The following is a 14,344-nucleotide window of genomic DNA, read 5'->3' on the forward strand; positions in this document are numbered from 1 at the left end:
AGGCAATTTAACTCTTTTCCAGAGTTAGTTAATATTAACAGTTAATTTCTATTTACCGAAAGCTGAAGGAATTTACCCCAGGTTCCAAGCTGTTGGCAGTATCCAAGAATCAAATAGAGCTTTAGTTTCTTCTAAGATTAAAACTTGTATATTGCCATGTAGATAAATAAGTAGCTTTAAAGTTGATATCTGAGAAAAAGCTAAATGTTTTTGAGTATTAAAACACAGATACTGGTAGTATAATGGCTTTTGATTATGTGGTGCCTATTTTTGAAAAGGGTAGTTTTATAATACATTGTCTTTATTCATGTGAAGAATATTATTTATATGATTGAGAGAGTTGTAGAAAGGATTAATTAAATGATTTACATTAATGATAATACCTTTAGACTCCGGGTGGCATGTGTAGGTATTCTAAGTGTCTTTAATATTAACTTTTAAAAATTAGGATCAATGGCATTGTTTATAGAATAGAAACTAGCGTAGCCCTAGAAGAGGACAGAGATACTTTGTTAGGCTAGAGAACACATAAATTGTGCTTTTGTACATTTAGGGCTTAGGACCTTGAATCATAGCTACGTAATATATCATGCCCTTGGCATTTTGTTTTTGATGAGTCCTTGTTCAAATTTAAAACTGGAAGCAAATATGCTAAGTATATAACTTTTTTAATGTGTGTGTTTTTATGATGGTTTATATTAAATTATTCAAACCTAATTATTTTTCAGATTTATAACTACCTCGACAAGTATGTTGTTGGCCAGTCATTTGCTAAGAAGGTGCTTTCAGTTGCTGTGTACAATCATTATAAGAGAATATATAATAATATTCCAACTAATCTGAGGCAGCAAGCAGAGGTTGAAAAGCAGACATCATTAACACCTAGAGGTTAGTGTTTTGATATTTGGCCAAAGTAGAGATTACTATGCCTAGAAGTAATCTTTATTGCAACTCCTTGCTTTTGTCTTAAAATGCTTTTAGTATAGTATAGCAGCTTTCAAAGTACAGGTCATGTCTCATTAGTGAATTATGAAATTATTTTGGTAGGTTGCCAACAGCATTAAAAAACAAAAGTTAATAGATTTGAATAGAAAATACCAGAGTACATTAACTATAGTTAAATATTGTTTCTTAAAACTTTTTCTTTTAGGTATATGTGCATGGGTTCTGAGTCACAGAGTAAAATGTATTTCTTATCAAGGGTCTCAGTGAAAAATGTTTGAAAGTCACTGAGGTAGAGGTTGAGATACCATCTTTGAATTATAGACCTCACCACAACTAGTTCCCCATGATCCTATCATTGCAATGCTCTGTATGACTCTGAGTTCTTCTCTTTTGGGTTCAGGGTACAGAATTTCATCTGCCTAAGTCATATGTATATGGAGATAATTCTTGCAGAACATATACAGCGCTCTTTCCTTTCCTTTTTAGGCCCCAGCTACAGTGCACAAGGTTAGGGGCAAATTTGTAAGTGATTCAAAGTATAAATCCTACTAATGATAGATTCTACTATACATATAAACTGTGTAATCTCAACTTACTGTGGAAAATAATGTATTATATATATATATTTTATAGAATAGTTTATTGATTTTTAGAGAGAGAGGAAAGGAAAGAGAGAGCATGAGAGAAAGGGAGAGAAAGAAAGATCGATGCGAGAGCACATTGATTGGCTGTCTCCTGCATGAACCCTACAGGAGGTCGAGCCTGCAACCAGGGCATGTACCTTGATCAGGAGTTGAACTGGCAACCTCCTTGGTGCACACGACAGTGCTCAAACAGCTGAGGGGCACCAGCCAGGGCAATGTGTGTTATATTAATAGAATGATTTTATTAAAAAAATAATAAAGTGTAAATATTTTAAGTTTTGTTATTGGCCATGGAGTCCTGATTTCTTACTGAGGCCTACAGCTATCATTTTACATTCTTTTATTCATCATTTTACAATTTGAGGGAGTACTGCTAAATACTTACATTTATAAAACTACAATATCTTTTGATTACTTTCAGTAGCTACTAAATATATAACTGGCTCAATGAAGACACTTGCTCGCTTGTTGAACCTACTGCAAAATAGTTATGTGGTAGTATCAGTTACTCTATTTTTAGAAAGTGTAAGTCAGAATAACTAATGGAAGATTTGGAGCCTTCGTTTTAATAAGGTCCAAAAAGCACTGCCTAGTCATGGAGCAAAAGGATTTTTTCTGGTTTCTTCAGTCAACAAATCAATAATTAAGCTGTTCTAGTTCTAGAAAAACAAATGGTTATATAATATTTTATAGTATGAGGGGTTTAAACTCTTATTGAAGACTTAAATTATTACTACTTTTTTCTTAAAATAGATAACCAACTTTATATTTGACAAATGTGAATATTAGCAACTGGACAGCCATTGTTGTTTTTTTTTAAATGTAGAAAGGATACAACATATAGATTCTTTATAATGTTTTGAAAAGTTAATGAAGACATTCTTTAAGTATATCTGGAAGAGACAAGAAGTGGGATACTCCTTGTTTGTTCCCCTAAACAAATATATAATATTTTCATGTTGCCATTTTCATCCTCTTTCTTAGAGTTAGAAATAAGAAGACGGGAGGATGAGTACAGATTTACAAGTAAGTGACCTCTCCTCAGGTCCTCCTCTGCAATCATTCTTCCTTTTGAGATTTACCTCAGTGAAATATGTCAGCAGTAGTAATGGGGGACATGTATTTGCTTGTGTATTACCAAGAAAGATGTTATATATTATCTAAACAGGTTTACCATACATGGTATATATAACTTTGGAACAGTTTTTCATAACATTTGTGTAGTTTGTATACGTTGGGTTATTTCAGATATTTGATTTTATCGTTTGTTTTTTTTTTAATCCTCACTTGAGGATATTTTTTCCATTGCTTTTCAGAGAATGGAAGGAGAGAGAGAGAAACGTCGATGTGAGAGAGATGCATCGACTGGTTGCCTCCCGAATGGCCCCAACCAACCGGGGTCGGGGATGGAGCCTGCAACTGAGGTACGTGCCCTTGGCCGGAATCGAACCTGAGACCCTTCAGTCTGCGGGCTGATGCTCTAACCACTGAGCCAAACCGGCTAGGGGTGTTGTGGTATTTTGTAAAGCATAATGTAGAGAGATAAAAAGTATTATATATAGTTTTTCTCCATAAATGTAGACCTATATAATAACAGGAGTTGTATTTGTAAAAATCTATAGTTTGCCATTTTAAATCTTTTTTTTTTTTTGCCTTACAGTTAGAGTTGGTCTGCATAATTATAAGTGACAGAATTATAAGAGGCAGATTATCTTATGGCTACTCTTTGCCAGAAGCCACACTTTATTTTTTGGCGTATGTGAAGCTTAGTGTAGCCTTGCAAATTATGAATAAGCCCCAACTCACTGTTTCCAGCTCTGGATTGCCCCTATAAGCATCAGAAGGTCTGATAGAGGGTATGGAAGGACCTGATACATCAAGGATAGTGGCCATTCTGATGTTTTGCACCTATTCCTTTGGAGGTGGTTATAATTGCTGCACAGAGGGTGATGGTTCCAGGAGTATTATAAAAAGATTTATGTGGCCTTTGATTCAGTAATTAAAATAACAAACACAAGTAAAAAGATAATAAATCAGTATGAACATTTTTCACTTACAAGTTTGATACTTTTACTTTGCCTTTGAACCAAGCAGTATTATATATCTACTATTTGAAGTGTACTATATATGTAGGATGCGCCATGAGAACATAACCAGTTTACCAACTCTGGCATGAGATTTATTATAAGTAATAAAATTATATTATCTAGTTATTTTTAAATTGTATGGAAATAATGATTATACCGTGCATGATAAAATTAAGAAACACAGTAAGTGCAATAGAATTAGATTACATATAAGAAGGTAAGATATAAATAATACACTTTATATGCATGTATAATATATGTTTTATAATCCAAAAATATAATCAAATATGCTGTCAATATTTATATATTTGGGCAGATGGCTCGTGAAACTAGTAAAGTCTACAGTGAATATTTAAAAAAATATGTGATATATGTAATGATTTAATGTAATTTAAATGTTCACAAGTAATGTTTACAAACTTAGGTAAAAGCAGTTTATAATTATATATATTGATTGACTTGGAAATTAATATTTTGAAAGCTTAAATAGAATTTGTCTTCAGTATAGTTTAGTCTTGTCCTGTGTGGGGGTTTTAAGTTCTAAAGTTAGGGCATTAGGCCAAAGACATATATAATCAAAATATTCTTGAAAGTTCCTTTGGATATCACATCTTTGAGACCAACATACTACATAATAAGACTGATGACTGATGGTAATAGTACCCCATGCCATAAAAATTTACAATCTGTATTTGGAACAAAGTGACTGGAAACTGGGACTGGGACATTATCCAGGTCTTGTCCATGAGCTTGTTCCTTTCCTTATACAAGAAGAAGAGAAAACCAACTAAAAAAAGACTGATGGTTTTTTTCTCCATCATTGGAACAGATGTTTTTCTTAAGTTGAGCATCAGATGAAGTAGTTGGCTTGCATTTAAGGACTATATTATAGAAATACTTAAACACAAGCAAAATAGCAATGCTAATAGCAAATTCTTCTATGACACTTATAAAACTATCTGCCAGGCACTGTTCTGTTTTACATATATTAACTGTTTTACATATATTAACTCATTTAATCTTTCCAACACCTCTAAGACAGAAACTTATTTTCACTCTCATTTTACATATGAGAAAACTGAAGCACAAAAATTTTAAGTAATTTGTCCAGGGCCACACACAGCTGATGATTTTTATGCATCTAATCACTGTGCTAGCCTCCCTGCTTATAGTCCTGCTCATTATAGAGAGTTGCTTATGCAATGAGAGATACACAGAAACAGAGACTAACTAAAAGCAGGAGAGTTATATCAAGTTTACTGTGGCATATTTTCATAAAATGTAATGACTAACATATCTGTTCTGTACTATTTAAATTATTCCTTTTTTATTAACTTAAATCATTGAATAAGTTAAATACATGTATCACGTGACTCCATTGTAGTTAATATGATACTTTCAATTTTATTCAAATTACTCACCTAAATCATTTTTTCCTCATTGGGCAGACCTACACTTGAGCCAAGCCTCTTCTTATATTGTCACAATTCCTAACTACACTTTGCTGAAATTTTTAAAAAACCCAACAGTTTTGCTCGGGACAACTAGCTAACTAACTATACTCAAGTAGGGGACTGCATTTTTTTTGCCTTATGTGGATTGTAATGAGGCATAGCATTATGAATTAGTCATTAATCATTAATTCTCAACTGTAGCACGATTAAATTAAAATGCTTATTAAATCCCTGTTATTTTTGATGAATAGAATAACCCTTTCTCTTAAATGTGACCACTAAGATAGTTTGAAAGTGACAAGCCAGATGGAATAGGACCTTAAATATTTGTTTCTGTTGGACATCTGTCTATTGGTTTGATTAAAACAGTAAGCATTGGAAAGTACTGATATTCTTAACTCATTAGTTAGAAGCAACCTAAAAATAAATTCAGAAAATATAAGCAAGTATAATATGAGCGCAGATACCTCAAATGCTGAGAACCAGGAGCAATATGGATATTTACAAGTCTGGACAATTGAAAATGCCATTGGGATTCTCTCCTTCAGCCAAGGAGGAGTGAGAATAAAATTTTACTTTGTTTTGTTTTTGTCTTAGGGATCTGCTGATAAACTGATAGTTCACCAACAATATCAGTCCCACCTAGTTAAGCTTTGTATCTTTAATGAAGGGACTAGAAAGATCCAGTTGAAATCCTAAAAAATCAGATTCAGATAGGGCCAGGGATAGTGAGTCTTACCATATTTGGTTTCTCTGGTAGACTCACAGAATTATTCTTAGATGTGGAAGAGACTGTGGAGGTCATATGGCTCGTATTTTCACTTTATAATAAGGAAGCAGGGCCAGTAAAGTTAAGTGACTTGCCGTGGTCCTATAACTGCACAGCAGCAGAACTGAGGCTAGAACCAAATTCTCTATTTCTCAGTTCATTGTTTTTCTCTATAGCCATGCTTCTCATTTGTAAAAATATATATACCTTCTCATTTACCTTTATCTTTCAAGTGCCTCCAAATCAATTGCATTTTATTAATACACCTTCCAATCATGTGTTTGAAAGTGATAGGACAGGAGTTGTTGCCATTTTATAGATTAGGAAACAGCACTAAGTTTATAGACATGCCCAAATCATATAGCCATTTAGAGATGAAGGATAAAAAACTAAAGCTCCTGACTCCTGGCCACTGCTCTCTTTCCATTATACTGCCTTCCCTTGAGTGAAAGGGCTTTTTCATACAGGTTTACATAAATAAGGAGGGGGTGAAAAAAGAATCCATTTTCTTTGCTTGAGGTTCCCTGAATAATCATTGTGCCTTGTAAATTTGTCACTAGATTATTGGAAATTTTCTTTCTTTTTAGGTAAGACAGATTGTCAAAATATTTAAATTTTGCTAAGTAAGTGATTGGTTTTAGACATAAGGTTTTATTGGGCATTTTTTCAAGTAAAGTCAAATGAAGCTCTAGTAATTCCTTTTAACATTTTTTCAGAATTGCTTCAGATTGCTGGAATTAGTCCACATGGTAATGCTTTAGGAGCATCAATGCAGCAACAGGTAAATCAACAAATGCCTCAGGAAAAACGAGGAGGTGAAGTATTGGATTCCTCCCATGATGACATAAAACTTGAAAAGAGTAATATTTTGCTGCTTGGACCAACTGGGTCAGGTAAATAACTTCCTGAAAAAATTTACTACTGATTTTTAAAAATAGGATATAAATGATTTTGTAACCTGTGTTTTGTGATTGGGAGATCTTGGTGCTTGAGAAAGAAAATCTAAGGTCAATCTTATGCATATATTATCAGTATTTCCACACAGGATTCAAGCTGAATTTGAGGCATTGGTATTGCCCTTTAGGCCAAGTCTGACATCTTACCAGGGATAATAAAAGTAAAATGACATTAGATCTGAATAATAGTGGGGAAAAAATGTAACAGTGGTTTTTTAATTTTATACCATTCAAATTTATTTTGCATTTTAGTAGAGGATTTGTAGGTCAACATATTTTCAGTAAACTTTTAGTTACTGTTTCTATTTATAGGTAAAACTCTGCTGGCACAAACTTTAGCTAAATGCCTTGATGTTCCTTTTGCTATCTGTGACTGTACGACTTTGACTCAGGCTGGATATGTAGGTGAAGATATTGAATCTGTGATTGCCAAACTGCTCCAAGATGCCAACTATAATGTAGAAAAAGCACAACAAGGTATGTTTTCAGCATAGCTTGCTTGTCTGTCCCCAGATGTAGTCTATTGAGGAAGTAGTCTAATATTAAGAGTGAATGTAATTCTTATTTTGAATCAAGGAATAAAATTCTGTAATTATATAAAAGTGGCTATATTAAACATTTTCTAGTATACTGCCCAAGGGCCACAAAGTTTGCTTTGCTTTATTGTCATCATATGATTACTAGGGTGAAAACTGGCTAAATTACTATTCCATTTTATCCTTAATACTATCATTGTGTTTGCTGTTCTGACTCTTCTCCAGACTCCTGTTGTTGGGGTGGGGAGGAGAAGGGGGCAAGGGCAGGAGAGTGTAGGATGAATCTAGAAACAGATCAGCCTGTTCACCTATAGGGTATCATAGATGCTGCATTTCTTTCCCCATCTATCATTTGTCCTTGTTTGCATGAAGAGCTTCACAGCTTCCTGTTCAAATTCCTTTAAGACAATAATATAGTTGGGAAAGAGTAAGCCAAAGTTTTACTAGTACCAGCACTACACGTCCCTCCTGCTTCTACACTGTACCTCTATCTCAGCTCCTACAATAAAGAACCTGAAAACATTAGTGGGGTAGATAACTATTGTCAGAGAAAATTGGTTATCATACCCAAGTAATATTCTATAAAATTATAAAACATTTGCACAAAATGATGAATAGGAGAGACAGCGGTGTATTTTTATAACATTAAGCCATTGAATATGTTAAGTGTGAAAGATTTAATTAACCTTGCTCTCTGGCTGCCTAGTCTTTTAAAGCTGGGGTTATCTTGTGTATATCTTTTTCATATTATAAATACACTCCTCCTTAAATTATAGGAATTGTCTTTCTGGATGAAGTAGATAAGATTGGCAGTGTGCCAGGCATTCATCAGTTACGGGATGTAGGTGGAGAAGGCGTTCAGCAAGTAAGCAGTTGAATATTTTGTTCAAGCCCACTAAAAGGAAGGGAATCCATCAGCCTCCCAATATTGTACGTTTGGTTTCATATTCAATTAGATTCTGTTTTGTTTATTTTTCTCATCCCCAAACTCCACATACCACTTGAAAGTACTTAAGATCCTAAGAGAAAGCTATTGGCAATTTTAAATACCAAATTACTATGCTTAGGAATTTGAAAATATTTGAAAGAACAGAAAAAATGAAATTTAATTTTTATTGGTTTTATTCCTCAAAGGCCCAGTTAAACATTTCTAGAGGACACTTAAAGAAAGTTCTGGCTCTAACTAGACACAGATGAACTATGTACATGTGTCTTATTCTTTTCACTTAGTTAGAAGGTAGGATAAAGTAGTGTATCATTACTTGTGGAGTGATAATTGAAGTCCTAATGACCTTTGGTCAAATGACCTTTTAGTAGTAATTAATTATGACATAAACTACAGGTTAAGGAAATTGCTTTCTTTCTTTGACCAAGACAGAGAGAGGTATAATCACAGTTAGAAAATGTGCTTCATAATTTTTTTATAAAGGCATCTCAAAATATAGATATTTTTTAGTCTAATACTAGGAGTAGAATAAAATATTTATATGAAAGACAAATCTTTAACTTTTTTCAAATTTTTAATGTTCCCACAATGGTTGGACACCATCTGATAGAGTCATAATTCTATCTTGATGTCAGAATTATGTCTTTATCATCAAAAACAATCTTCTTGGTTGATTGTTTCTTGAATGCATCAGTAGTCCTGTAACTATTCCAAATAAATTTATGAATTTTTAATGTGATAATGCATTAGATTTTCATGTTAGTTGTAGAAATATGGGAGTTTTCTTTAGTTATGCTCATTTACCATAACCACATATTATTTTCCCCATTGAATTCCATTATCTAAAGTATAGTAAATAATTCACTTATATGATGATGCTATAAATCATTCATTCTTTATTTAGGGCTTATTAAAACTACTAGAAGGCACAATAGTCAATGTTCCAGAAAAGAATTCCCGCAAACTACGTGGAGAAACAGTGCAAGTTGATACAACAAACATCCTGTTTGTTGCATCTGGTGCTTTCAATGGTTTAGACAGAATCATCAGCAGGAGGAAAAATGAAAAGGTAAGTTTTTCTGAGGGGTTACTGGGACAGAGAGTATTTGAAGGTACAGAGGATGGACACTCATTTTCTATTCTTGTATCTGCTGGATGCCAGTTGAGAATTTTTAAGAATTAGGTTTTCTTAGAGCATACCAGAAATATATTTCTAGTTTTAAATTTTTTATTTTAGACTAGTAAATTAGAAGATTTCTAAATATCATCTATATACAAGGTGCCCCCCAAAATGTATACACACTTTGAATGATTATAAAGTCGGTGTTTATTACCATACAGTTCATTTTCAGAATTTAAAAGAATCTACAGAAATGAATAATTATTTTTTTGGTCAATGCCTATTTTCAAAAATGACTGTTTTGGTCCAGGCACTGCTAATAATGTGAAGCAATGGAATTGCAAACGTCAAGAATCATTTAGTTCGATATTTGTGCACCCTCATTTCATTGACTGTTGCCAGTTTTGTACCGTAAACTTTATCTTTTATATATCCCCTTAAAAAAGTCTAGTGGCACTTTAGGAAAAATTTTCTTTGTTCAAAGCTTGGTCTGGCTTTACCCATTATTACAGATTGGTTAAACCTGAAAGGAGTGAAAACTAAGTGAGTTATCAGTTGTTAAAGTGTGTATACATTTTTTGGGGGACACCATATATATATACATATATATATGTATGTGTGTGTGTGTGTGTGTGTGTGTGTGTGTACGTACACATATATGGGCTTTTTTTTTTTTTAATTCTCACCTGAGGATAGTTTTTCCGTTGCTTTTTAGAGAGAGTAGAAGTGGGGGGGAGAGAGAGAAAAAAAAAATCAATGTGTCTAGAGAGACACACCTATTATTTGCCTCCCGCACGCACCCTGACTGGGTCTGGGGATGGAGCCTGCAACCCAGGTACGTGCCCTTGGCTGGAATTGAACCTGAGACCCTTCAGTCCATGGGCCGACGCTCTTAACCACTGAACCAAATCGGCTAGGGCTATATGGGCATGTTGTTTTTTGTTGTTTTTTTTAAATATATCTTTATTGATTTCAGAGAGGGGAAAGGAGAGGGAGAGAGAGAGAGAGAAACATCAATGATGAGAGAGTCATTGATCGAGTCCACAACCCAGGCATGTGCCCTGACCAGGAATCAAACCCCGATCACCTGGATCCTAGGTCGACGCTCAACCCCTGAGCCACACCCAGCTGGGCTATATGGGCATTTTTAAAGTATAACTTGATTATTTTAATTTGATATATCATTTAAAGTTATTTTATTATTTGAGGTAGGTGCTGTATCAGTAAAATTTCTGTTCATTCCTCTTGCTCATTTCATTGAAGCCCAATGAAGAGCTTGTCTCCATTGCCCCTACTGACAAATGGAAGGGAGCAGTTTGGGGGTTGGAGCCAGGGTTGTGAATCCCACATAGTTTTATAGATATTTCTTGAACATTCTTATTAACCTTGATTTTAACTGGAACTTATTTCTTTGTATCTACAAGATACATGCCCAGTACCTATTTGTTGATTGATTATAATAAAATATAATATCAACATAGAAGCGTAAAATACCTGTATTTTCCATGTTTTTGAGTTTTACATAACATAATATTCTACCTAAATGAATATGTCATAGATCAACTCTTTGCTGTATCACTTGCTTTAGTCTCTCTCCTTGGCTTTGCATGCACTAGTTTCAGTAGCAGTTTAGTAGTAGTAAAAATACAGTGCTGCTAATGGGACAGTTGCCTGTGGTAATTCCTTTGCATAGTGTAGATGAGAAAACTTTTGTACAAATACTAACAGAACCATGTAATGCTCTTATTCCTCAGTACCATGCCTTACTCAGCATGGATAGTGTTATATTTTTTATATTTTTAATTTTTTTTTCATTTGAATTTCTGCATAAACTAGCCTAACAAATTAGAAAAATTATTTCTGTATGTGTGTGTGAGAGAGAAAGAGAAAGAAAGCTTTATATTGAAATTCTGTAACCAAAGGCAGAGACCATATTCTGATATTTATTTATAATTAATAATTCCAAAAAAGAATTTGAAGCTAGAAACATGTAGAAAAGAACAGTTAAAAGTCATGTGAGAAAAGAGAATAGAAACATATAGAAGGAAGATTTAGGTCATATGAGGTCTTCAGGAGAGACAAAGAGTTTGTCACCATAGATCTTTATGAAAAGGCGTTTTCATAAGAGTCTTCAGCAGTGATTTTATAGAGGATTAAACACATCCATGTGGCTTTTGTTTTATCAACCCTTGTTGAAAGCCAGGGGTACAATATTAAATAATATACCTGTATCCTAACCATATCAAAGTGCTTGTAGTCCTAAGTTTTATTTCTCTGGCTCATTCATGCCCTCCACTACTTCAGTCTACTTGGCAAATATGTGTTCATACTTTAAGACTAAGTCTGTTAAGTGATTAGGCAATTCTTCTGTGAAGGCTTTCTTGATCACCTCCTACCCTCACTCCTCTATATATGCCCCTTTTCCTCCTTTCCACTGCCATCGTTTCCTGTACAGTTGTCCTTTACTGCATCTATGATACTTTAATACCTTCATGTGTTCTCACTCTCAATAAGCCCTTTTAGAGTAAGGATTGTGTTCAGGTTTATATCCCCAGTGTTTTATAGTAATGCTTAATGTTTATATTTACATAATAAATATGTATATATTTATTACTGTATATGCTTATATAATATATATGCTTAATCAGTGTTTAAATTATTGCATGAAAGGCATTTTGCTTTCCTATACAGTAACTGTCCATGTACACAGCTTAGAGAATCAGAGGAACTGATTTTTAACTTAGGCTATTTTCTCATACATCATGTGTTTATACTTTTGACAAAAGCTATATGACATATCAAAATTAAACTTTCTGATAATTATGTAGAATATAGTTCTTTTATATTGACTAAAGCAAGATCTATATGCCTTAGATATCCAACCTTTTGCAGCAAAGTTAGCGTTCTTGTTTGATGTCATCCTTATATAAAATCTAATGTTAAATTATTATAATTCATAAATTGAGGTATGCAACCCCAAATCATGATTTTGTTGTTGTTGTTAATCCTTACCCAAGGATATATATTTTTTCCATTGCTTTTCAGAGAGAGTGGAAGGGAGGTAGGGAGAGAGAGGTGGAGAAAGAGAAAGGGAGAGAGAAACATCGATGTGAGAGAGACACAGATTGGTTGCCTCCCACATGAGCCCTGACTGGGAATCAAGACCCTTCTTTGCTTGGGCCGACACTCTAACCACTGAGCCACGCCTGCCAGGGCCCAAATCATGATTTTAATGGAATGCTTAGCAGTGACTTACAACACTTGTGGATAATTTCTTTAACAGGCTGCTTGTTCCATAGGCACTACTCCTTTTTACAGTATTACAAAATTAACTTTGGTTACATAGTAATTGCTGTCTCTATTTTCAGTTCTTACCCATTTTGGAAACCACACTAGTTCAGTGGTCTCAGACAAACCCTGCAACATCTCTCTCTGAGTTCTAAGAGACTTCCTTTCAGAGTGTTTACTCATCTACTTGTACTATAAATCATACTTTATGAGTTGGTTATTCTGTAGTGGTTAGGTTCTCAGTTCTGGAGGCAGTTAGACCCAAGTTTGAATCCTGCCTTTACCACTTAGAGCAACAAGAGCTTGGTCAGCATATTTAACCTTTCTAGGTAAATTTGCTTCATTTGTAAAATGTGAATGATAATAGAACTTTCTTCTGTTGCAAAGATCACATGACATGTGCATGCAAAGTACTTCATACAATGCAACTTCATTGTGCTATTTATAACATCCATTTGTTCCTTGGCAGTATCTTGGATTTGGAACACCATCTAATCTGGGAAAAGGCAGACGGGCTGCAGCTGCTGCAGACCTTGCCAATCGAAGTGGCGAATCAAATACTCACCAAGACATTGAAGAAAAGGATCGATTATTACGTCATGTAGAAGCCAGAGATCTCATTGAATTTGGCATGATTCCTGAGTTCGTGGGACGGTTGCCTGTGGTAGTTCCTTTGCATAGTCTAGATGAAAAAACACTTGTACAAATACTAACTGAGCCACGTAATGCTGTTATTCCTCAGTACCAGGCCTTATTCAGCATGGATAAGGTTAGATTTTTATTTTTCATACTTAATTTATGGGTTTTTGCTATTGAAACTGCATAAATTAGCATAATAAATTTAAAAGCAATCTTGTTCATCGAATACCAACCTGTTCCTCACTAACTGTGGATCTAGGAATCAGGGAACGTACATTTTATTATATTAGACATTTAGGAGTTGGCTTTATTTTTTCTTAATTAAAATCTTCATTGTAGCTTCAAGTCCAAAGATATATAAAGAGAGAAAAATTATTCCAGCATCCTACTCAACTGAAGCCAGACACACAGGATTGCCCTTTCAGCCTTGGTATTCTAAATGCTTTTATTGTGATATACTGTGTATACTTTTCTTTCTTTTTTTTAAAATCCTCACCTGAGGATATTTTTTCCATTGCTTTTCAGAGTGGAGGGTGGGGAGAGAGAGAGAGAGAGAGGGAAACATCGATGTGAGATAGACATATCGATTGGTTGCCTCCTGCATGCGCCTCGACTGAGGCCGGGGATTGAGCCTGCAACCAAAGTATGAGGTATGTGCCTTTGGCCAGAATCGAACCCAGGACCCTTTAGTCCATGGGCTGATGCTTTAACCACTGAGCAAACCGGCTAGGGGCGTGTGTCAGCGTACTTTCTTAAAAAACTACATATTTTTATGTAGTTTTTTCTATAAAGTTTTATTAGCTCCTACGTACACTTCTGCACACCGGGAACCTGGAGGTCACTCAAGCCCACACAATCTGATAGCAAATGTTTTGGGTTTTATGAACTTAGTATCTCTAAATATTAGTCTCCTACTTTCCATTGCCATTGCCACTACCTTAACTCAAGCTCCTTTATCAC

The 14,344-nt window shown here is 34.5% G+C and overlaps 1 protein-coding gene across 3 annotated transcripts in view; it reads left to right on the forward strand.

Moving 5' to 3' along the window:
* Positions 1-14,344, forward strand: part of CLPX (caseinolytic mitochondrial matrix peptidase chaperone subunit X) — a 38,296-nt gene that overhangs the window by 17,714 nt on the left and 6,238 nt on the right. For 2 of the 3 annotated variants that reach the window (XM_016208612.2, XM_016208613.2), the window contains exons 5-11: positions 729-888; positions 2,574-2,615; positions 6,616-6,792; positions 7,168-7,332; positions 8,168-8,256; positions 9,242-9,406; positions 13,215-13,514. In XM_016208612.2, the coding sequence (XP_016064098.1) occupies positions 729-888; positions 2,574-2,615; positions 6,616-6,792; positions 7,168-7,332; positions 8,168-8,256; positions 9,242-9,406; positions 13,215-13,514 (1,098 nt within the window). The remainder of the gene's footprint in view (positions 1-728; positions 889-2,573; positions 2,616-6,615; positions 6,793-7,167; positions 7,333-8,167; positions 8,257-9,241; positions 9,407-13,214; positions 13,515-14,344) is intronic. The other variant, XM_016208614.2, reaches the window with a different exon arrangement.

The sequence above is a fragment of the Miniopterus natalensis genome, chromosome 1, assembly GCF_054644295.1.
Source record: "Miniopterus natalensis isolate mMinNat1 chromosome 1, mMinNat1.hap1, whole genome shotgun sequence".
Lineage (NCBI taxonomy): Eukaryota > Metazoa > Chordata > Mammalia > Chiroptera > Miniopteridae > Miniopterus > Miniopterus natalensis.